The sequence below is a fragment of the Sceloporus occidentalis genome, unplaced genomic scaffold, assembly GCF_023333645.1.
Source record: "Sceloporus occidentalis isolate IW3139 unplaced genomic scaffold, rSceOcc1.0.p SCAF_3, whole genome shotgun sequence".
In the NCBI taxonomy this organism is placed as follows: domain Eukaryota; kingdom Metazoa; phylum Chordata; class Lepidosauria; order Squamata; family Phrynosomatidae; genus Sceloporus; species Sceloporus occidentalis.
This window is the reverse complement of record NW_028316983.1, coordinates 100,170,970-100,196,960: the sequence shown is the minus strand read 5'-3', so window position 1 is coordinate 100,196,960 and position 25,991 is coordinate 100,170,970. Positions and strand designations below refer to the sequence as shown.

Genomic DNA, 25,991 nt, shown 5'->3' with positions numbered 1-25,991 from the left:
ATTCAAATGTGAAGCGCGGCTAGCGGCTTTCCAGCGCCTTTTCAGGTTGCGAAATGTATCGGGTTACGAACGGCGCCGCGGAACGAATTAATTTCGTAACCCGAGGTAGCACTGTATCTGCTTCCTTGACCCTCTCCTTAGAGGCTGAATTGGGTGGTTTTTTCAGGGACTCTGGGGATCCCTTGCTGCTGCTGGTGGGGAGTCTGGGCAGCAGTTGTGAGTTCAGAGCTCCAAGGTGGACTCAGCCTTGCATCTTTTCATAGGTCAGTAAAATTAGTACCCAGCTTGTTGGGGGCAATTGGCTTACAAATTGTAAACCGCTTAGAGAACGCTGAGTTCACTATGAAGCAGTATAGAAATGTAAATGCTGTTGCTATGCTAGCAGAGTCGTTGAAAGGCAACCCGGCAAATCCCTCCTGGCTTGAGGTGTGAAGAGGGGGACTCTAAGGCCATTTCAGCAGCCTTGACCTCTTACTCCCTGGAGCTAGTGGGCCAGCCATAGATTAGTCACCAACCCAGGTTTTAAGAGTGAAATTTTTTGACTTAGATTTCTTGACTGACAGGACCTCTGCATCCACAGATTTGTCATCCATGGATTCAACCACCCACGGTTTGAAAATACTAAATTAAAAAAAAAATCCTATAGCAAACTTTGATTTTTCCATTCTATATAAGAGACACCATTTTACTATACCATTGTATTATACATTTTATTTAGAGAGGGCTCTGGCCTGTCAAAATTAATCTGTTTGACTTACTGGTTTGTTTTTATGGAACTGTTTTATAGGGCAGTGAAATGTCCAATTAACAATTTGTAAGCTGCTCTGATAACTTTTTGGCTGAAGAGCGGGGTATAAGTAAATAAATATTATTAAATATTATTATTATTGCACTTTAGCTTACCAGTTATTAGGAAGACTTATGGGTACTGCTGTGTGGAAAGGCAGGATACAAACTTAAATTTATATATATACACACACACATTGTCCTTTTTAGTCATCAATGCGCTTGTAGAAAGCGTGGGATGAGTCCTTCCTGAATCTTCATTCACTAAGAAAAGCCCCATATATATATATATATATATATATATATATATATATATATATATTTCAGTTTAACAGCTTACATTGCTTTTGTGAAGGTGGCAGGGAGATAATTTAATAAACAAACAGGATAAATTGTGTGTGTGTGCATGTGCCTTCATGTTGCCTGTTGACTTACTGTAATCCTATGAATTTCATAGGTCTTCTTAGGCAAGTACAAATGGCACACAACAACTCTTTTTTGATACAGTCCTTGAAATATCTAGCCCTACAATGGCAAAAACAGAATTGCACATGCAGTTTTCAGCACGGTATAAAAATGACTGCACACACTGATTCATGGTACTTTACAAAATGCTTTGGCATTTTAATACATTTTAAAATAGTGAATTGTTAATTTTCAGTTCCTCTGCTAAAAGGAAGAAAGAATTATGTGCCATTTTATTATTTTGTTGCATTTGTTGCATTTTAATTATTCTCTTTGTTAATATACTGTTCAGTTCTTTGCTTCTACGAAACTCAAAGAGAGTACATTGATAGTCAGGCGTATAACTTCAGTAATAAATGAAATTATGGGGAACACTTAGGAAACTATGGGTCCAGCAAGCGAGGAAGCATGAAGCAGGTGAAAGAATGCCAGACTAATCCACTTAGATAAACATGTCATCAATACTTGACTTTATGAATTTACTCACCTGCACTCAGTTACTATGGAAACTATGATCATAAAATTGATCACAGCTTACTTGAAAACTTTCTAAAACAATAATCTGATTATCTCAATTTCCACACCAAACACCTGGAATAAAGCAGGTGAATAAAGAGATCACTATGGGGAGGAAACCTCCCCCCCAAACCTCTGAAACCTTGTCTCTTAGTACAGTCAGCCTTCTGTATCCACAGAAGTTTTATAAATGGATTCAATCATCCACAACTTGTTAATATTTTTAAAAAATATATAAATTCCAGAAAGCAAACCCCGATTTTGCCATTTTATATAAGGGATGCCATTTTACTATTCCATTGCATATAATGGGATTTAAGCATCCACGGATTTTGGTATCCACTGGGAGTCCTTGAACAAAACTCCAGTGGATACCAAAGCCCACTTTATGAGCATTTAAAAACATGGAAACATTTTGCAAAAAGTAAGTTTGTCTTTTGTTCTAAAACAAAAACAAAAACAGGGGAGCTGCTTTGCCCTAACTCAGATCACAAGTACTGCCAATTCTGATAGAGCTCCCTAGAGTTTTCAGCAGGATTCCTTCCTAGCTCCACCAATTATTCCATAGTTCTCTCTCATCCAAGTGCTAAGCAGGATCAAATCTGCTTAGCTTCTGAAATCAGACAAAATCAGATATGTTCAGTGTAGTTTAGTGAGTTGTTGTTTAATTCATATTTTGCTATGCTTAAATAACCTATACAGTGGGCCCCTGATATCCTCTGCAGTTTGGTTCCAGGGCCCCCCGTGGATACCAAAATCCATGGCTGGTCAAGTCCCATTAAATACAATAGTACAGTGAAGTCCCTTATATAACTGGTAAAATCAAGGTTTCCTTTTGGAATTTATGTTATTTTTCAATATTTTCAAGCCATGGATGGTTTAATTGGTGGATAAAAAAAATAATCTGTGGATAAGGAGGGTTGACTGTATTTTATTTAGGAAAAAATCCTATTATTTTAATATTGTGGAAAAGGAGTTCTTGGCAAAGCTTGCATGCAACAAGGTCTTGGAGAACTAGTCATATATGTACAGTTGCCCCTCCTAACCTGTGTATCTGGGATCCACGCCCTCAAATATCCATGGAGGGGTGACTCATGGAGGTCACCCCTCCATGGATATTCGAGGGCATGGACCCCAGATATGCAAGTCTTCAATGGCATGCACACCCGGGCTGCATGCGTGTGCGGGGGGTATGCCCCATTCAAGCCTATGAAGCATGATCCATTTGCACGCGGGGGGAGGGTCCGGAACAGATCCCTTGCAAAAACAGAAGGCCAACTGTAGTTCTATTTTATTATAAAACCTTTTTGAAGACCTTTATGATGAAGACCTCAAAGCTTCATGGGAATCTGATAGAGCCATGGAGATCATAATGAATGGGACCAATCTATCCATCTCAGGGGCTTGTTGCTGTATCTGATTGGAACACTTATGCAGAATTAATGGGGTAGATATTTTGAGTAAATAGTGCAGCTCTTCCACAGATGGGTCCTGTGCCAGGAGAAAGGTGGGATATAAATAAAATAAATAAATGTATAATTTTACTCATTATCTATACCCACACTGGGTTTACTGAACAGGGATAGTGTCATTTCTTCTGCACAGAGGTAAGGTATGTTGAAACATATAATTTATTATGGAGGACATTTGAGTGACATAGGAATCCTATAAATATCCTATTCTCACCTTCATTTGTTTCTTAATCTGGGATTAAGATTACTATAGTGTGCTTGACTTTGTCATCAGTACATTTTCTTAGGAAGTTCGGTAATAAAAATGAACCAAAAGTCTATGGTAGCCAGCATGTTTTCATTTTAACAGATGGAAAGTGCTTCAAGATTGCAAATGTTTGTGTTGACTATATTAAGGTTAGATATTAATAAGAAGTAGAAAGAATTCCAATAGCTTTATCCAGTCACAGATACAACAAATGCTATATAATTCACTTTGTGGTAATACTTCAAACAGGTTTATTCAATGGGTAATTGTTCAATGCCAAACTTTTATGTCTAAATCCTGTTGGTTAACACTTCAATGGAAACCCAGTAAATTCACTAGGCCTTTCATTCTGATTACAGTGTAAAAGCACATCATGGCATTGGGCTGGTAATTTGTTTTGGCCTATATAACATATGCTGATATATAAAACATGAAACACCAGAGAGGTGGGGGAAGGGGAACACCCAAACGTTAGTAAAATCTGCTTTTGCAAATGCAAACTAAATCTTGAAAATACAAATGAGAAAGTGTGATTTATTAGTTTAGGTGAAAGAAGTAGGGTCAGGGGAGAGGGAACATTATCTGGGAAGTTCACAGGATGCTAGGGATTGCCTGTAGATGTATCTTGCCTAGAATTTCAATATCCATGAAAAGCTATAATCTAAGGAAGGTACATTCTAAAACTTTATTTTATTTTTTTATTCCATGTTTCAACTGTTGGACAGAGAATTCTATACGAACATTAGAAAATTCACTGTTTAAAGTTAGATCCTTCTCTCATATGAATTCATGCCATTTCTTTAACTAGTTGCATTTACTCAGAAATAAGAGCAAGCGTGGTGTAGTGGTTTGGGTGTTGGATAGGGCCCCTGGAAACTAGGGCTCAAATCTCATCTTGGCTACAGAAACCCGCTGGGTGACTCTGAGCAAGCCACACTTTCTCAGCCCCAGAGGAAGGCAATGGCACCTCAACCAATCTTGGGGGGGGGGGGGAGAAGCCCATGCTAGATTTGCCTTAGAGTCACCAAAAGATTAAAGGCACACAACAGGAAAAGTCCCATAGCATTCAACGGGACTTAGTTTTATAGCCTGGTTTATTCAATCCCCTATCCTTGTAAAATCAAATATTATTAAAGTAATAGAGACCTGGTGGAGCAGTGGTTAAATGCTTGTACCGCAGCCACTCACTCACAAACCATAAGGTTCCGAGTTCAATACCAGCCAGGGGCTCAGGCTTGACTCAGGCTTGTATCCTTCTTAGGTCACTAAAATGGTACCGAGCTTGTTAAGGACAGTTAGCTTACACATTGTAAACCGGTTACGGAAAGTTTGAGTGCACTGATAAGCAATATAGAAGTGTGTGAGTGTGTGCATGCGCTTCCCCCGGAGTATTCTGGCCTTGAATTTCCCCCTTTACTTGCTCTCTTTTGCTGCAGGATTCTGGCTCTGGCATTGAACGATGGGCATGTGGCTTCTCATGTACCCAGTGCTGCTGCTGAGGTCAGCCATACTACTGACACTAGAACCACCTTCTGAACTCAGAGCAACTCGCACCCACAGCGGCGGCACCTAACAGGTCACAGGGGTCACAAGTGAAAAGGCATCACCTTTCGCAGTGAAGCGAGCTGAAAACCTGCAGCAAAAGGTGAGTTATTTAAATGTGGGTTAGTGGGAGGGAGCCCTAAACCAGGTGCCACAAAGACAATCCGGACCAGATTCAACATTTTGGCCCTGTGTCATGTAAACAAAATGCAGTGAGCCCAATGGGAATTTGGCCATGTAAATAGGGCTGCCATAATTGTCCACTTTTACCAGGGACAAAATGTAGGACAAATTCAAGACCAAACTGTAGGGCAACTGCAGGACAAAACTCAGCTCAAAATGTAGGACATTTAAGGTCCACCATTTTTCTTCAATGTCCTACATTTTGGGCTGAGTTTTGTCCTGCAGTTGTCCTACAGTTTGGTCTTGAATTTGTTCCACATTTTGTCCCTGGTAAAAGTGGACAATTATGGCAACCCTACATGTAAACAAGCCCTTAGAGTGGATCCAATTGGCCAGTGGGTTCATTGCTTTGGGGCTATTCATGGCTTTATAGCTGGCACCAATAAGGATAGAATGGGAGGTCCTGCATTATCTCAAAATGCAAAGAAAAATAACAAATGGTCAATGTCTTCTTATTTTTGCAACATGATACTTGGGTTAATTTATTATAATTGACAATTACCAATGAGATAATGAAGCCCTTAATAGAAAAAAATGCCTTCTATCTTAAACAGAAAAGTAGAAATATAGTCAAGAAAAGCAAGGAAAGAAAAGTGGGCAGGAGGAACATGACAATAAAAATGTCCTCCAACTGTATTTGGATAGTATAGATTAAATAATTAAAGCTGCAATTCAATAACTGGTTACATGTCAATAAGTTCTACTATATACTTATTTTTTAATGGACATGCATAGGATTACACTGCAAAGGAAGAATGCCAAATACAAATTAATGCCTCTATTTTTTAAAAAATATCTATAGACTAGAAAGCTGGGCCAAAGCTAACAAAATGAAATTCAACACAGAGAAATGTAAGATATTGCACTTAGGGCGGAAAAATAAAATGCACAGATATAGGATGGGTGACACCTGGCTGAATGAAACTATGTGTGAAAGGGATCTAGGAGTCCAAGTAGACCACAAGTTGAACACGAGTGAAAAGTGTGATGCGGCAGCTAAAAAGGCCAATGCTATTTTAGGCTGCATCAATAGAAGTATAGTGTCTAGATCAAGAGAAGTAATAGTGCCACTGTATTCTGCTTTGGTCAGGCCCCACCTAGAATATTGTGTCCAGTTCTGGGCGCCACAATTCAGAAAGGACATTGAGAAACTGGAGCGTGTCCAAAGGAGGGCGACAAAAATGGTGAAGGGTCTGGAAACCATGCCCTATGAGGAACGGCTTAGGGAGCTGGGGATGTTTAGCCTGGAGAAAAGAAGGTTAAGAGGTGATATGATAGCCCTGTTTAAATATTTGAAAGGATGTCATATTGAGGAGGGAGCAAGCTTGTTTTCTGCTGCTCCAGAGAACAGGACCCGGAACAATGGATGCAAGCTACAGGAAAAGAGATTCCACCTGAACATTAGGAGGAACATCCTGACAGTAAGGGCTGTTCGACAGTGGAATGCACTTCCTCGGAAGGTGATAGAGTCTCCTTCCTTGGAGGTCTTTAAACAGAGGCTGGATGGCCATCTGTCAGGGATGCTTTGATTTGGATTTCCTGCATGGCAGGGGGTTGGACTGGATGGCCCTAATGGTCTCTTCCAACTCTACGATTCTATGATTCTATGATTTAAATTCTGATTTTTTTGTTCATCTTTGTCAAAAGGTGCAACATTTTCATTAAACAATAATGAAAAAAAACCTCAGTTTTTCTATTTTTCATTTGCACTCCTTAAAATAGAGAACACTCCTTTTACTATTTCTTAATTTCCTAACGTCTTAATCTGTACTGTGGCTTGGCCTCAGGTTCTTCTCCCCACCATTCCACTAGCAATGAGGAGAAAACAGATTCTTTTACAAGAGTAAATAATGATAAAAGTTTTGCATACTGCCCGATATACCTTGAACTTCAAGGCTAATAATCAGCCTGGGTGGAACTAGTGAAATGTTGTATCAATGACATCTGGCTACCTACGAACAACTCATTCATGCAGTTATCTCCAGTTCCTTGACCGGTGCTTAAAAGAAAGTAAATTGAAATGTATGTTCTTTATAAACCAAGACTGCAAAATTTTAACACAGTAGGCATGTGTTGTACAGTTTTTGCTACTATATAAAAAGCACTTGTATGCACTTGTATTCAGTTTCCGTGTTTCTATAGCTCTTGTGAAGCAAACCTCTAGAGCCTTCTCCCCACATGACACATCTTCCTAAAGTGCACATGTCTAGCAATGGCTTTTCAGTAGCAATTGTGGACATTTGGAGTTTTAACTGCAGAGTCCCACCGCTTAACCACGCTACTCCCTGAACATTTGGAAAATCTCTCAAGCTTTTAAGAGGGGGAGGAAAACTGTTGCATGGGCTTTGTTGATGAAACTGACCACAGTTCACTGGAACCAGCCTGATCAGATAAATAAAATGAAGGCAGACGGTTCTGGAAATTATCTTGAAAGCTTTCCATTAGACTGTACCAGGGGTATTCGCTGACAACAGCCAAGTGCCCAGGCTGGTGTAGAGTAACCCTTAGCCAATATTAATTCACATCTTCCAAACATTGTAAGGGTATCTCTACAGCTACTGTGTTGGATACTGAGTAAAGATCTTTTGGGGGAAATGTTAACATTTGCCAAAAATATTCCTTTTATTATTATACTAATACTTTTAAATACTGCAATGGAATGCTGGAAAAACAACTGAGACACTGAATGGGAGAAACGCTAACCATTTGCTACCAGGTAAATGGAATCAACCAGAATACTGAACAAACTGCCAAGATATTATGTGGTGCTGAAGGCGTTTTTCTAAAATATCCCATTTACAGTCAGCCTTAAATTAGCAACTAACTATAATGGGGAGAGGACCTGATTAAAAAAAATAACAGACACTGAAAATCATGCAATTCATAGATTCTCAAAAATAACAGTGGGTTATGTTCATGAAAGCCTCACTGCTGATCAGTTGGTAGGCTCAGTCAGAGCTTGGAAAACTTAATTGTGGAGTCTACAAATCCCAGTTTTTCACAAAAGTAACTTTTCTAAGATCTGGATGTAGAGTAAGGAAGTGCTGATGTAGAGTAAGGAAGAGGATAAATTCTTTCAGCTGCTTTTCATAAAACTGCACTTGCTGCTTTGATGCCAAGATTAAGGTTTTTGATATTACTGCATATATTCAACTACAAGATGGCCTCATGTATAAACTGAGGGCAGGTTTTGGGGCCAAAATTATGATTTCTTATATGACCCATTGATAAGTCCAGGGTAAAACCTAGGGGCATGTAACAAAGGATGTAAAGGACAAAGCAAAAGAAAAGAATTCCAAAGAACATACAAAATCCAGCAGGCATTACTGTTTGTGCTCACACTAAAAGCTGGATGGATGAGAGAGTAGAGAGGGGTTAGTGCTTCCAGGACAGATTACACTCTTGCCTTTCACCAGGGGACGATTCTCTTTTTCGTAAGTGATCAAGACTCTTACATTGACCTGTGGATAAGTCAACTCAGGTTCTCTGGGTCAATTTTTGACTAAAATTTCTAGACGTATACATGAGTACCATATATACTCGACTATAAATCGACCTCATGTATAAGTCAAAGACAAGTTTTAGGGCCAAAATTATGGATTTTGCTATGATTTGTGGATAAATTGAGGGTAAAACGTAGGGGTATATAGCAAAGGATCTGAAGGATGAAGCAAAGCAAAAAAAGTCAAAGAATTACAAAATTCTTTGTGTTCACTCTTAAGGCTGATTGGATGAGAGAGTAGAGGGAAGCAGTGCTTCCATGACAAATTATACTCCTGTTTTTCACCAGGGATGGTTCCTTCATTTAAATAAGACTTAAGATACACTACGTACATGACCCATGGATAAGTCGACTCAGGTTTTTTGGATTCATTTTTTTGCCCTAAATATCATGAGTATATACAGTAACCTTTAAACCTTAAACAATCTAGAACCAGAAACCTTGAGAAAACTGCGACCTGACCAGCTTTCTGGTTAACATCTGAGGCCCATCTGATTGTGCCAGATTTATAAAAGTTCATCTGCAACAACCAGGGGAACAATTTAGATCACACTGTTTTAAGTACTAGATCCTATCTGATCTTGGAAGCTAACCAGATCAAGCCTGGTTACTACAAGTATGTCTCATTTCACCGAGCCTCTCTGACAAAGAAGCTTCTTTTTACAAACTCTTTATATGTATGCCCACTGAGGGCCTTTTTTTCCTTCTTATCCTTTGTATACCTGGAGGTCGTTGGGTTTGTTTTTAGCACTGGGAAATGGTGAAGGACAGCTGCAGAAACACACACTTTTGGTGTTGGGTTGCAAAAATGTTTCCGCAGTAAACAATGTTTTGCTCTGGTGCTACAACAAACTACAATTCCCTGAATTAAGCCATGGCAGTTAAAATGGTGTCAAACTGGATTATTTCTGCAGTGCGGAGGCAGCCAAAGACAGTGGAATTTGTTGAAATGTATAAACTGACAATTTTGAAAAATTCTTGATAATTTTTAAAAAGTCTGGGAAATGTTTATTTCTTTTATACAGTCACAATGGGGATACATTTTGGTTTTAGGTTTTGTAAAATGAATTAATATCATTTATACAGTAGAAGCACAAGGTATATAAATTGATTAGATATATAGAACAATGTAACCACCATTTGGGGAACGGGGACGTCATTAGGGTATATGTTTAGGTGTTAGATTTGTCATGTTTTGTAATAGTACAGTTTGTTTTAGTAGTATGTATGTAGTTTTAATTTATATATAAAACTGGTTTGCGTGTTTTAAGAAACAAAAACAAAATTTTTGTTTACTTATGCAAGGCTTACATAATCTGTTGGTTTCATTTCACATCTGCATATTGTTGGTTTGAATTTTAAATATTACAGAAACATGTTGACTTCTCTTCTTTTTTGCAGGAACCTATCCCTGTTCTTTCCATGTTATTTTTGCCTCTGGTACCAAATTTTCTGTTAAATAAGTAATGTCCAGATCTATTTCATTAACTAAGGTATATCTATACTTGGATGGGGGGCCATCAAGGAAGACCAGTTGTTGTAGGCTATATTTCAGAGGAAGGAACTAGCAGTACCACCTCTAAGTATTTCCTGCCTAACAAAACACTATGAAATTCATGGAGTCATCACAAGTGAGCAGGTGACTTGAAGACACATACCCCCCCAACCCCCCCCCCAATATTGAATAGTAAAATAGACTACGAGGTAGTGACTAGCTACCAAACAATTTAAGCACAAAGCAACTACTTGAGCCCAGTTCTATGTAGTTCATATACAAGTTGAGTCTCCTTTATCCAGAATTCTGATGTCTGGAATACTCCAAAATCTAATATTGTCCCCATGGGTGGCTGAGATAGTGACAACTTTGCTTTGTGATGGATCAGTGTACACAAACTTTGCTTCATGTATATAAAGTGTATATGAAACATAAATTAGTTTTACATTTATACTGGGTTCTATCTCCAAAATATCTCTTGATGTACAGTGTGCCCTTGCTACCTGTTCCGGACCTCCTCATGGATAGGAAAAACTGCAGGACTTTAAGCCATGTGCACGCGTGCCCATTGAAAAAGCTGGGGCTTGCTATCCTCAGAAGCTCAAACTGCAGATGGCAAGCACACGGTTGGCATGAGTGCGCTGTATATTTGCACTGTATATGCAAATATTCCAAAATCTGAAAAAATCCAAAATATTTCTGGCCGCAAGCATTTCAGATCAGGGACACTGAACCTGTACAATATACCATAGGGTCTCTCTTATTTATGATTGCAGAAACTGTCACAAAGCGAAAACAGAAATAGTAACACTCAATTAGAACAGACTCACTGAATCAATTAGAACTTGGTAAGTCAGGCTTATGTCAGTTCAACTGATTCAAAAGATTGTTGGATTTAGGTCAAGGTCATCAATGTGGCAACACAGCCCATTCCTAATAAATTTAATGGAAAGGTTGTGTGTGGGGGGGGGGGGACGTGGGAGAGGGAGGTTGACGAGGTTAAAGCATTTCGGTTTGGAAACATTTACAGCTCATCACCGAGACACACATATTTACCTGTGAACAAAACAGGCACCCTTTTATTAAACGCAAAGACACCACTTGAAAAATTCATAAGATCTGTTTCACACATTAGGAATTCAACCAGAAAAGTGTATAGTAAAAAAAATGACAAAAGATTTGTTCTTACAGTTGATAAAAAATTTATACCAAGGCATTCAAGTAAAGTTACTTTCTGTGTTCTGATTTAATGAATCATTTGAGCAGTATCTGGCTGGGGTGACACTGATGTAAGGCTCATTGAAGCCTGCTCTAATGCCTACTGGTATAGCCTTCCTTGGGACAACGAAAGCAGAACAATGTGTCAGACTGAAGCAAGATCAAAGTAAGTGCAATTCTGGGATGCTACAAGATTGGCCTACAACACGGCCTGATCTGTGAATGACTGGTAAGCACATTCTCCCTCCTATAGACTCCAATGACCCAGCAAGCCCAAAAGAAGGAAAAGCAGCAGGGCGGCACTAAAGAGCCTCGGAAATGAGATTTTTGCAATCTTGTAATTCAAGCTGAAAGCTGGTACAAAGATTGCTTGATGGTTTCACCTCGACTAAAAGGGAGGCCGTGACACTTCTTTCCACCCCCAAAGGCACCAGTGATTTCTTCTTTTACAAAACACAACACAACATCATCCCAGTCAATGACTAATGCCCATTTCTAAAGTATGAGCTCTTTTAAAAAATGTCTTTAAAGGCTGCAACATCTTTTTCTCTCCTGTCATTTAAGTTTAAGGGCAAAATCAATGAACAGAAGCACAGTCTTAATGCTATGATTCCCTCTTGCTGCTTCCAATCCGGGGTTGTTTTTGTTTTCTTTTGTTTTTTGCAAATGATCTGAAGTTGTAAGATTTCCTAGGCAGAAACTAAACAGCACCAGCAGTTATCATACAGCCTGAACAGTAACTGAATCCCAGCTATGTCTTTGATTTGTTGACACTTAGTTGCCTGTACTGGAAAGAATTTGGGAAAATTAATTTCTGGGATGACAACAGCCAGTATCCACGCTGGCTGATGGATTCTGAGTCCAAAGGGAACTTTCCCAAGCTTTGACACTGAGTATGTGTATCTCTGTGTATAGGAAGTTGCAGCAGCGGGAAAGAAATGTAGTAGTAGAAATACTGGAATATTTCTGTACATTACCCCACATTTTTATAGTTATATGTAAAATAAGGAAAAACCTTTACTTTGAAAACTTCATTTAGGGCACTTTTCTATAGATGTGATTCCGCAGGCAACACACACTAAAGGCTTCAGATTTGGAGTGTTGATGAAATTTCTAATTAAGCAATTAAAAATCAATTGTTTTGTTCACACTAAATCTAACTAGGGCTTAGCTGCAGAACCTGCCTTGAAGGACAAGGCTTACTCCTGGAACATATAAAACAAAAGAAAAAAACAATGATTGGGAGTGCACACGGAGTATCAAATTCAACCTGTTAGCCCAGCAACAGATACACAGTGGGTCTGAGAACTCTGTGGAGAATTTTGGATGCTGGCCCATCAGCACTTCTCATTTTAGAAGTCAAGTGCTAACTCAGACACAACTGGAGAACACTTACATAACACAATCAAAATACTGGTATAAATCACGCAAAAGAATGCATAATTAAAATGACATAAACATATAAACAAAATCAGCTTGGATAGGAATCACTGAAAATGTGTAGTTGAAATCAATTACAGCCCTCTGGCAATGCTGCTTTTGCAAAAGAATTATGTTAACACTTATACATGAGTCATTTAAAATGAGCAAGGGGAGGCACACCAGATGTGTTGGACTACAAGCCTATCATCTCATTAACCGAAACCACTCAGGTTCTTTAGCACATTTTTGATATCTCTAATTCTAAGCAGGTTAATGGAAAGTACTGTACAACAACATTCAAAATCCACAAAACAGTGATACCTTTATTCCACAAATCAAATGCATAAAATATATGATGTAAACTTTCAAAGCTCCACTGGCTTCTTCATCAGTTAAGGATATACAAGTTACTGCTGAATATGATTTCAGGATGACGGAAAGTTCAAGAATAAATGAATTCTACTAGAGTACTTACACAGATAGCAACACAATGGCAATCAGAGTCCATACAGGTGTTTTGTGGATAATATTTGTATTTGTTAACCTGGAAAACAAATAAACAGCAAAACCAGCTTTAGCAGCATCAGTGCTCCTAAATTGTTAGAGCAGAGTGGATCAAATTATACCACTGCCAGGGGTCTCTTTGATTTTTTTAAATTCATTTATTTAATTTATAATAAGGTGGTGTACAGCACAGATTAAAACAAAGTTCAGTTAAAACACGATTATAATATTTTAAAAATTAAATATTCTTGCTATTAAAACAGTTTTAAAGCTTTTAAAACATGATGAGAATAAAAGTAGAGCACACACAGAGATATGCATAAGTAGCCATTTATTACTATTCAGAACAGAAGCAGAGTATCTCATAAAGAAAGTATGAAAAACAGCAGCTATACCCTTTAAGCATGATAAAAACATGGTAGTAGTCCAAGATTTTTTAAACCTTGGCTCAGTCACAAATGAAAATACACACTGCAGTTAAGAATTCAGAACACTAAAACTTGGAAAGGCTAAAGGAACTACCGGTAAATAAAATTTTCTAAGTGTAAAGATACATAATTGAATACCAAAGACAGGATCATTCATGTCATACTGGTTGTGAAAGTTGGACAGTGAAGAAATCTGAAAGGAAGAGACTCAACTCACATGATGCTGGTGGAGAGGTCTATGGATACCATGGATGGCCTAAATTACCCAAATGGACCCAAGCCCTCAATCAAACAGAATTTTTAAGAGAGAATTTGTGAAAGACGGCCATCCTTTCACACACTCCAAAGCTGGCTATTATAGGCCTCTCTTCATACTTCTTCCATTACTCTATCAAAAGTCATTCTTGCATTTACTAGAATCCATTTTTACTAGAATCCGTTTAGAATCCATTCCTTCTACCCCCTAAACTTGCACAGCATAGAGAAAACCTGATGTCAAAACAAGGATGGAGATATCTTGTCACTCACACAGAACCCTCCACTAACCCCCCCACAGAATTTTTTTGTATATGGGATTCAAATGTAGATCTTAATGGATCAGTATTATGGCATAAGAAAAAGGTCCATTCTGTGGAATCACCCCTAGGCCTGAAGATACTGTACAAAAATATAATGAGACTTTGAACAATGCTATCTCTCTGTTTCCAACATAATGAAACTATTAGGTATTTGTAATTACAGCACATAAGCCATGTTTGCCTACCTGCAGCAGAAGAGCAAAGAGAACAATTCAAAAAACAAAGAAATCATATGTACTGTTTAAATAGAATTTCTAACTATCAGCTGCATTACTGTTTATTTTTTTCTCACTGAATTTTGAAAAATATTTCAAGAAATTTCTAATATGGCACATGGACAAGGATGCTTCAATAATTTAATGTATTTGTATGAGGCACATTTAACAAACTTAACAGTTGTTTGCAGTGTACATGACCATTCAGGAGATTCCTAATTGTATTATGAAACAAACCATGTAACATTCATTAAGGGTGCAACACTACATACATTCACTGGTAAGAAAGTGTCACTGCACCCAGCAGCATTTACCTCCAAGTATGCATCCTGTACAAGAACAGAGAATCTTTTAGAAAAAGTGAGTCCATATATAGCAGGAATGTATAATCTCTAACCCATGGATCACTTGTAATCCTGGCAATTCCACATCTAATCTGCAAACTTCTTCTCTTATCTCCAATTAATAAGATAAGATATCAGTGAGATAGTGAAAGGAGACAAGACATAAACTTTTACATGAACAGAAGGTTTTTGCATGGAAAATCGTTCAGCAAAGATAGTCACTACTTACTAAACTCTTATACCTTCTGGCTTTGGGAATAAGAGACAAAGAAAAGGCTGAAGGTCTAGACTCAGTACTGATGACAGCAGTAAACACTTAAAGAGGAAATGCCTGATGGAATCATCCTGACAGGCAAATTCATATGTTACCTTCCAGTTAATCTGCCCAGATGAGACACAGTGAAAGAGACAGGTCTCAAATCACTGGGGAGTACTCTGTCAAAGAGCAGGGGAAAGCAGCTTTTTTTCCAATGCTGTACATGGAACCATTATTGATCACAGCTCAAGAAGGCATCATTCTTGTACACAAACGGAGAGAGGCAGTTATTTGTGTCAATTAACTCTCATTCAATGTCAGTATTGATTGGCAAGGTCTCAACACTAGTTGTTGCCATCAATATGCTACTTACAACAGAGGTAGCTAGAAGACACTAATAATCTGCTACATGGAACAACATAGAGCAGGCAATGCCCTGCTACACCCTCCCTAGATTGGAGGAACAGTCAGGGCTTCACAGTCGGAAACCTCTGGTTACGCAGCTTCTGTCCCAGAGCCAGCTCTATGGTGCTGCTGCAGAAGCTGTTTCAGACTGAAGGAAGCAACCTACAGGTGTGAAGCCTTAAATAATATGGATCAGAGAAAGGGCAGTCACTTTTGAAAACAAGCTGTGTGTCGGTGCCAAGGCCTCAGAAGAGGAAAAAAGCTTTCAGAAAACAATCAAGAGCACATCCGTTGTAGAAATGGTTCACTACTTCTATGCCACATCTGTAAGTAAGAGTTCTACTGGATAATTATTTCCCTTGCCACAACACAAATCAGTTTGTGGAGGGAGATTTCCCCCCTCTTTTTTATCGTCAACATTACTACTCCATATGTCAGATAAAAAGCATGAGGGTTTTAGTTTTGTTTTTAAAAAATACATTCAGGCAAAAGCATTTGTATACACAGAGGTCCTGAATATCCCCACTTTGCCTGTGAGGATGGAAACAATGGAGATTATCACAAGGGGGATGGAATAGGGACAGGATCACTCCCCCATCCTTATCCTGTCCACGACCCAACTGAAAGTGATTGCGGAAATCACTTTCACATTGCACCTGGCTGAATAGCACTTTCAGCTGTCAGCAGAAAGCGCTTTCAGCCATCATGGTATTAACAGGTTCTTCTGTTAATACAAATGGCTGCATTGATGGCTGAAAGCACTTTTCAGCCAGCTGCAGTGTAAAAGTAATTTGCGCGATCGCTCTCACTCGCTGCTGGGTCAAGTGCGGGTCATGTTTTGGCTGTTTTTAACCTTGTATGATGTTTGCACCTCGGTGCTCTTGTAAGCCGCCCTGATCGTTTGGAAGGGCGGGGTATAAATAAAATTTTTATTATTATTATTATGTATGAAAGTCCTTCCCACAACTGGGTGGGAAATATGGGACAATGACGTCGCATCCCTCATGTGATAATCTCCAAATGTTTTTTTTTGGGGGGATGACAAAACTCCCATTTGGTTTATATTATCTAGCTGAATGGATGGACATCAAATAGAAGGGCAATAGGCAATATGGTTGAGAAAGACTTATTAAAACTCTTAAATAGATACTATATAGTAGTGATGGCGAACCTATGGCATGCGTGCCAGAGGTGGCACTCAGAGCCCTCTCTGTGGGCACATGTGCTGTCACCCCAGCACAGAGTTTGCCATAGTTTGTTACTAGAAAGCACTTTGCAATAAATAAGTGGGTTTTGGGTTGCAGTTTGGGCACTTGGCCTCTAAAAGGTTCACTATCACTGCTATATAGAAAGCTATCAATGATTGTCTAGAGAAGGCCCAGAAGCAACAGAGAAGCAAGAATGTTTCTCTTGATAAACAGCAATTATTCAAAGTCTGGTGCTTACAATACATAAGAGCTGGATTCTTACTTGGTTTTAAGTAAAGATGGAAATCTTTGCTTATTTTCTTGTTGCATGCAAAAATAATTTGAAAAGTTCTCTTGATCACTGGGAAAGACAAGGAGAGTTTTTATACATTTTAATGCTTTGTTGTATGTTGGGACCTCTTGTGAAAAGTATGTTTGCATAAAAAAACATAGGGGCGGAACAGACTGGCCCAAAGGGGCGACTTGAAGCCACCTATGAAAAAGCTGGATTGGGGCTGTGGTAACTGCATGCTACATCCCCAATCCACCTTTTTGCTGGCCCAACACAAATGCCGCTTCTTTTTGTGCAGGCAAATAGCTGGCTTTTCCTACCCTGTTGTGGCTTTAAGGCACTCTGGCAACATGAGGCATCTAAATGCTGCGCTGCCGGAGAGCTCAGAAGCCAGCTGCTATGTAGGCAGCCAGGTGGTGTGAAGCCAGCTTCTGGGCATCATGGGGGTGTGTGTTGTGCATATGCCAGGTTCCCAAGCCAGCTGAAAGCTTGCTTTTCATGCCGGTCTGTATCGGTCCATAGTTTGTTGAAATGCTGAAAAAAAGAAGTTCTTCAAAATCTTGTGTAGAAAACTCTATTTTGTGGTAAACATTTTCATTTACAAAAGTGCAAAGTTTTCTTAACAAACAATTTCTTTTCACAAAATCCCCAAAAGGTGAAATGATTGCTGTAATTGAACATTTCTCAATGATTGTGTCTTCATGTGCTGAGACACAGAGAGGAAAACACTATAAGATTTTTGTATTTCCATTGTTATACACATTTTCTCATTGAGGACAAGAAAACCTGTGAGAATGTCATCCCTAGTTTTAAGGTACCGCGCAGCGTCCGGACGTCTAAACCCGGAAGAGATGTCGCGAGTGCGTGCTTTGGCACTTGCTACGTCTCTTCCGGGTTGCCGGAAGGAGCGCAATTTTCGCGCTCCTTTTTTACAGCGTGGGGGAGTCGCACGGTTTGGCTGCAGCGGCTTCCCCGCGCTGCAACCAGCAGCGGCCCAAGACCGCCCCTTTTGGGTGGTCTGTAACAGGCCTAAGACAGTGGTGGGGAATATCTCGTTATCTAGATGTTTTGACTCACAATGCCATCAATCCTATTCAGCATCAGCAGTTGTAAAGAACAGTGGAAACTGTCATCCACCACATCTGGAGGAACAAAGTTTCCCCAGCCCACCTCTCAACTTATGCCTGGGGATAGACCATCTTCAATTACTGTCTTCCCTACCCCCCAAAACAGCCTTCTTAAGCCACCAGTGCCTTTTAAATAATCTTATTATGGACACTTATGTATTCATTTTGACTTGATGTCAGCTGCACTGAGGGCCTGTTGTAAGGCTAGTAGATTCAGACTTAATGTACTACAAGAAAACAAGCTTGATGTAAAACTAACTTTTGGCAAGGAAAGAACATTTAGGATGGCAAAGAAGTGCTGATTTACCTAAAATTTTCTAAAAGTCACTCGCAATTCAGAAAGGAATATAATTAATTACACATAAAATTCAAGTTGGCAAAATCTTGAAAGCAAAATTCCAACACACCATTTCTTAAAAGTTTGATGCTCGTGGCACAGAGTTTCGGGGTTGAAATTCACTGTTGCATACTTCACTGTTCCACTCAAGAACATTATCACCTTTACATTTAAGAACCCTGTCTCACCATTTGTGGTGATAAGTATGTTAGCAAATCTAGTAGAAGGCTCAAAGGGAATGAAACGGTCTCTCCACAACACCGTCCCCCAGCCCACTTTTCAGGACAAGCAAAAAAAAATGCAGTGTTCTTCATGTTCTGTCCCAAAAAAACAAAACACAATTATTACAACTATTATGGGTCCAGTATTTCTGAAAGAGAATGTTGTGTGTTGTTTCGCCTTCAAGTAGTTTTCAGTTTATGGTAATTGTAAGGTGAATCTGTCACAGGATTTTCTTGGCAAGTTTCTTCAGAGCGGGTTTGCCATTGCCATCCTCTGAGGCTGAGAGAGTATAACTTGTTCAAGGTCACTCAGTAGGTTTTCATGGCCAATTCTGGATTCAAACCCTGCCCTCCAAAGTCACAGTCCAATGCTCAAACTATTACACCACACTGGCTCTTACTCTCCCAGAAAAGCCTGTCTGGGTTTGGGGATCTGCAGAGGAGGCTCTTCTCTCCATCCTGTGAGCCTGAGAGGCATGTTCAGATGCAAGGCAGTGGCTGCTTCTAGACTGGCCTGGTTCCCTCCCTGTTGTCTTTCTACCAGCAGCTGAAGACCTTTCTATGCAGGCAAGCTTTTGGCAGTTAGCTGCAAAGGACAAAATTTGTGCTGTATTTCTTCACTATTTGTTATTATTTTAACGCATATGCTTTTATACTCTTTTTAAATTTGTGCCTTAACTTTATAACATCTTTCATTCTCCTTTATTGTGCTACTATTTTGCACTTGGTTTTTTAACATCATGATGTGAACTGTCATATGCCCCAGTTTGGGCTCATACATTTGAATTACAACTTGAAGGAATAAATAAAAGAAACTTGGTGAGGTACTTTTGTTTCAGAAAAAGGATGGAAACATTAAAAATGCCTGTGGCAAATTGAAGATTAGCCATTCCAACTGTTAAGGTGACTGCAGGGATTCTTGCTCCACTCCCAACAACAGTACCAGTGGTACACCTATACCACCTCTCCTTTCACTTGACTAGATCAACTCAGAGCCTGCAATTGTGTAAAGCTTGAGGAAATGTTGAACAGCAATAATCACCCTTGCCATTCTCTTTTTTTAACTGGGATTTATTTGTAATTCTGCCCTCCATAACACAACAATAGTGTGCAAACACACACACACACACACACACACACACACCTTATTCTTCCAACAGATGACTCTGGAGATTATTTGACATCTCAGTTTTCCTAACAAAAGCTTACAGGCACTGAGGGACTTTGCTTAGGAAGAACTATAACTGTTCTAAAACGTCTCCAGAGAACCCTTTAGTGTATTTCCCAGCAGTGGTGAATAAAATGATGCACAGAAGAGGATGAACTGCAAGTGTTTCTTTAAAAACCAATGGAGCTGAAAATGGCTTTTGCTGAGTTCACCACATGCTTTGTTATTGCTTTTTTCCCTTCTTTTTTTTTAATAGCTGCACTGCTCCACACAATGCCTATGTATTTTAGGGCTTTTCTCAAATTTGGCGCCAAGTTATCTTTCCGCCTGTGCTTGCAGAGAAGAAACACTCATCCTATTCAATTATTTTTTATTTTGTGTTACTAACTAGTATGTGGCATTTTTGTTATTTAGTAAGCTGTTATTAGGGCCAGTGTGGTGTAGTAATTTGAGGAATACGACTCTGGAGACCAGGGATCGAATCCTCTCTCAGCCATGGAAACCCAATGGATGAGCCTGGGCAAGCCACACTCTCTCAGCCTCAAAGGCAAATTCCCCCACTGAACAAATCTTGCTAAGAAAACCCCATGATAGATTTGCCTTAGAATTGCCATAATTCCATTTTAACTGTCACCTTTGTAAGTTTTAATTGTATTGTGATTTTAGACTATAAGCACCTTTGGGTCCCAATACTGGGAGAAAAGTGGGATACAAATTAATAATATAGTAATAATAACAACAACAAGCTGTTGTTAAGGCTTTCACCTGACACCCGACACATGCTTGCAGTTTTAGCCTCAGTAATGACTATCCCTCACAAAGACTATGTACACGATTGGTAGAGAGACTCAGGAACACAAATTTCATACTTTCAAATCTATAAATTCTGAGGAAAGGACTGAATGCACTGAGTTTGTTGAAAAGAACCCAGGAATTCTGGATTTATAACTCTCCCTTCAGAAGAGATAAAAGTATAAAGCAACTGCTTCTAATGATGTATTCTTCAGATGTATTGGACTACAAATCCCATGTGATGAGACACTATCTCATATAATTTCATGAACTTGATTTATGAGTTGCAGAACCTGTTAAACTTACTGCTAGATCCAGCATGATTCAACACTGATGGAGACAGAGGTACAAATCCTTCTCTAGCCACTAAAACTCTGCCGGTGATCTTGAGCCAATCAGTATCTCTCAGGCTAACCCAACTAACTGGGTTGTTGTGAAGATAAAACTGAAGGTGGAGAGTACTATGTAAACCACAAAATATGTTAAAAATATCATTTAATCAATGTAACAATTATTACATCAAATAGTTAATTTAAGGTACTTCTTGGCCTCTAATGTTTTGATCATTAGTACAGAGGATTAGATGCAAAACAGTCTTATCTTGACATAACACCATGTAACAGAAAAGGAAATTACAAACATCATGCTCATTTGGGTACAGACAGATTCACTGCTTCCCTTAGTTTCTGGAGTTAAGTAGGTGCAGTAATATCTCATTAGCCATAATTTGTAAACAAATTCCTAATTATGGTATGCTTGCTTAGCAGAAATACCAATGAAGAGAGAATGGTCAGACTCCAGTACTGTCCCAAGCCCTGCTGCATTAAAGCTAAAATCCTTGAGAGTCCTTTGTACTTACCTGAACGTTTTAACAAGACTCCTAAGCTCATTATAAACATCTCCAAGAGGAATCTGAAGAGGACCCAAGACAGCAGGCAAACTGAAAAGAAAGCAAAAGATGTTGATTTAAATAAACTAGAGTTTTATGAGCCAGTGTAGTATAGCAGACTGAATGCTAGACTAGCAATTCCAGGAGACCAGGGTTTTAATCCCTGCTCTGTCACTGATACCCAATGGGAGACATTGGGCAATTCACATTCTCTCAGCATTTGAGGAAGGCAATGTCAAACTTTTTCTGAATAAATCTTGCCAGGAAACCCCTAGAATAGGGTTGCCAGAAATCAGAGTTGGCTTAACAATATAACAACAGAGTTGACATAACAACAAAATAGCTATATAGATTAATTATTTTCTGTTTCACTGGGTTTTAGGAGAATCTAAAATCTTAGCCCTGTCTTTTTAAGAGTACACAGGGACATTATCTTCTCCTTCTCAACAAGTGAGCCTCCTTAGATTAGCTATACCTATGTACTCAGTTCATCTGAAAGTACTGAACAGCAACTGTGAGACAGTACTTACACCTTCTGCAGCTTTTCAAGCACAATTCGTGTCCGAATCTGTTGCTGAGCTTTAGAATCCACAAGTGGAAAAACGGGAGTCCACTGCTGGTCATTCTACATAATTTAAAGATAGAAAAAAAATTCAACTATTAGTAAGGTAGCTGTAAAATATGAAATAAATATTTTAAAGCAATGTTTTAAAAGGTTTAATTTTTACAAACAGCTTAATACTACAGTATTTTCATATTGTTTGCAATATTTTTAGCTTTAAAGAAAAGTCTGGGATGTTATGTTGTTTTATAATGTACTTTTAAAGTGCTTTTATCTTTTTAAATTCCATTTTATTCTTTTAATGAGTGATCTGTTTTAATATTTTAATTTTATTTTAATACTTACTTTTATATGTTTTTAATTGTACTGTTTTTTCAAATTGTACACCTCTTGAAGTCCCAATTTTGGGGGAAATGAGGGTTGATGATGATGATGATGATAATAATAATAATAATAATAATAATAATAATAATAAATGTGGTTTTACTGTATTCCCTTTTGTCTTGTAACCTTCCTTGACTCCCTTTCTTGGGAAAAAGGCAGAATGCAAATAGTGTGTGTGTGTGTGTGTGTGTGAGAGAGAGAGAGAGAGAGAGAGAGAGAGAGTTCAATAAAAGCCCTCCCTTCAGCCACCATCTTGGGGGGAGAGAGGCAGGCTGGCTCCAACTGCCTGTCTGAAGAAGACAAGCCCTCCCTTGTATTGTTTTTAAATTGTATGGGTGGGTTTTTGTATTGTTGCGCTATGTATTGGTTTTGATGGTGTTTTTGTAAACCGCTGTGATCTACAAGGAATAGCGGTCTAGAAATAAAATTTCATTCATTCATTCATTCATGTAGTAAATGTAGAAGAACAGGGCTAACAAATTCTAAATATAGCAACCCATAATGAATACAGAAGATAATTTGAAGGAACATCATCAATACACCAGTCTACTTTTGCTTTGAGAGACACCTTAGAAGTTCTTCTTTCATGCCTGCCAATGATACCAATTAGAGTGGCAGGCACAAGATATATGGCCTTTTCAGTCATAGTTTTTCAGAGGAAAGAAAATTACATTTAAAAAATAGTTATAATTTCGAAGCAAGAATGAAAGAAAGAACAGCAATTTAATCATCATTGTTACAGTTTTTAAAAAGGTAACTCTACTTTGGTGTATCATCAAAAGTTGATTTTTTAATCTGAGTGTTCTAAACTGCTGGCCTCCCCATACACCATGCTGTTACCTCAAAACCTTCAATAGAGTAGACAGCAGCAGCACAAGCCAGGACTTGAACCATATAATATTCCTCTCTCAATACTTAGTGAAGCCACACCTCTGGAATTATAACAGTAACTAAATATTATGTTATAAAAGGTATCACCTTAATCTAGTTGCATAGTGTCATCTGATAACTGAACATAATGACTGATTAATACTATGCTCTCCATCTTGAGACAGAGTTTAACTACAAATCCCGTAACTATAACATTTGACTTAATTTTTGGACTCCCATGCTTCCACCCAACAGACATACCTGAAGAATGGTTCTGGAGGACTCTAAAGTTTGCACATTATTGTGGAAATGAATTTGGCCCTAATAGAGAAGACTTGCCTACCTGCGTATTTTGTTTTGTTCTTATAGCTCAACAGGGCTACCTTTCTTTTTGTGGCCCTAAGCAGTATGGATGGATGCAAAAACCAATGTGTACAATTTGAAAAATGTACACGAATGTGTACAGTTTTAAAAAATATACCCTGGCCTAACCAACTGATTTTTCTCCCCATAACAAAATCTGCAGAGACTGGACTTAGGATGGGGGAAAGGAGCCAATCTGCGGAAAAAGATGTGACAAAACTAGCCAACTAAACTGAATCGAACATCACTAGGACTTTCAACCATAGGTCAATTCTTTTTTTTATGGTTCCCCATTCCACGTTTTACTTTATAAACCATTAAAAAAAGCCATGACTGGTGCCTTTTTGGGGGGAGGAGGGGGAGGCAATAGCCCATTCCTTTGCAAGATGCTTACTTGAGAATTGCTATAGTGTGGTTCCCCTCCTGACTCTGTCTTCAGATCTCCTTCAGCTACAGTGAATTTGCCTTGGTAGAACTCCTTCACCTTTAGTTCCAGCTGTGATGTCTCTTCTTTCAACTTTTCATAGCTAGGCAGAGGTTTGGCTACTATAGTGGGGTCTCTGAAAGGCAAAGCCTTGTCCAAACAGTTCAAATCATCTTTCATGGGGGCAGAAGTATCAATGTCATCAGAGCTATCCAAATCATCCTCGTCAAGGTCCTCCTTTTCACAATCGGCTAGTGAGGCCTGCTCCTGTGTCCTGCAGGCACCTACAAAGCTGGAGCCACAGAGAAGTTTCAGTGTTTCGTCAGTCTTCCATTCAGTAAATGTTTGCCTGAGGCTTTCTAGCAAGCTCTGTTTGGTAGCAAGAGAGTCCACTGGGCCTTTTAGGTCATGCTTGCCAGGCTGTTTTGAGTTAGCGAGCAACCTTTTAAATTGTTCAGCCCCCTTTTGACTCATACCCAGGAAAACCAGTTGTGAGCCCCCAGAGTTGCCTCTGGAATCATCTGATGGGGGTACAGTTTCAGGGATTAGGTTGTGCACAGAAGTATCAGCTTTTTCAGTCTGTGGTTTATTGGGAAGAAGGTGTTTTTCTTCTGGGCCATCCAAAGTGCATCTGCTTAGCTGCTCTGCTGCCTTGTTAACTGGATTTTCTGTTGAGATAGGCTTAGGCTGAACTCTCTCAGATGGCTTCTTTTTGAGTCTGCTCTTTCTGGGCATTGGCTGAATAACCTTCTCTGCACCTGTCAGATGTTCTTGCAAAATGGAGGAAACAAATTCTTGTTCAGCATCACTGCTGCTCTCGCTTTCTGTGCTAGAGTTGCCCTGAGTTGTCTCTGGAACAGGGCTCTCAATGTCTAAAGCTGAAATTCCTTCACTAACTAGTTTTACTTCCTTCCCAGAGTGGCCCCTATTAACAAAAAAAGATGAAAGTAAGAAAAACACACATCATTAATTTAAATGACAAACAATTATGTAAAGTATGTAGCTTATATAAGGTCACAGGCCTATTTGGTTTTAATTATTAATTACAGTCTGCCCTTGCCTTACGTGGGGGATCTGTTCCGGACCCCCCCCCCACAAGGCAAAAAGCGCGTATGCTCCAGCCCCATTAGAAATAATGGGGCTCGTGCTTGGTATGCGGCCGTGCGCGTGCGCCATTCTCTCAGCAGCTTCCGCATAAGCCGAAAGCTGCCTATAACAAGCCCGCGTATGGGGCGGGTTCATTGTACATCTATATGCTGCCTCTCTTTCAATGAGTGCAAGGTAGCTTATGTTGCTTTTCCCTTCTCCACTCCATGATCACAACCACCCTATGAAGTAAGTCAGGATGAGAGAGTGTCAGTTGGTCCAAAGTCACTCAGTGATGTTCAGGGCTCAGCAAGGACCTGAGGTCAGATTTCCTGAGCCCCAGTCCAACACATTTACCATACTGAGTCTCATAGCCTGATAGTACTTCATTCAAAGCAGCTAGAACTATAAGTGAATCAGGGACAAGCACACCGCTCTCCAGCTTTTCTCTTCTCCTATTTCCTGTAATTATTTACAAACCTCTTGTTCAGGCTAAAGGGAGGGAGAGAGGGTGGCAGAGACAATGAAGAACCGTGAAGTGTGCAGAAAGGGGAGAGGGAGGCATTCATCCAGACTTGTATTCCCATTCCAGTAAGAGTGTACTGGAGAGCTTCTGCCAGTCAGTGCTGATAATTATGTGCTGCCATAATCATTTAATCATTGCTCTCAGCAGAGACACCTTGCCTGAATCTAAGCTTTCTAATATACAGT

General features: G+C 39.3%; 1 protein-coding gene across 3 annotated transcripts in view; it reads right to left on the bottom strand.

Annotated features, from left to right (window-relative positions):
* The window catches only part of RPAP2 (RNA polymerase II associated protein 2), a 67,449-nt gene that overhangs the window by 24,125 nt on the left and 17,333 nt on the right, over positions 1-25,991 (bottom strand). For 2 of the 3 annotated variants that reach the window (XM_089515607.1, XM_089515610.1), the window contains 4 exons: positions 24,165-25,119; positions 22,122-22,216; positions 21,562-21,642; positions 13,324-13,392 (listed from right to left, as the gene is read on the bottom strand). In XM_089515607.1, coding sequence (XP_089371733.1) covers positions 13,324-13,392; positions 21,562-21,642; positions 22,122-22,216; positions 24,165-25,119 — 1,200 coding nt within the window. The remainder of the gene's footprint in view (positions 1-13,323; positions 13,393-21,561; positions 21,643-22,121; positions 22,217-24,164; positions 25,120-25,991) is intronic. The other variant, XM_089515608.1, reaches the window with a different exon arrangement.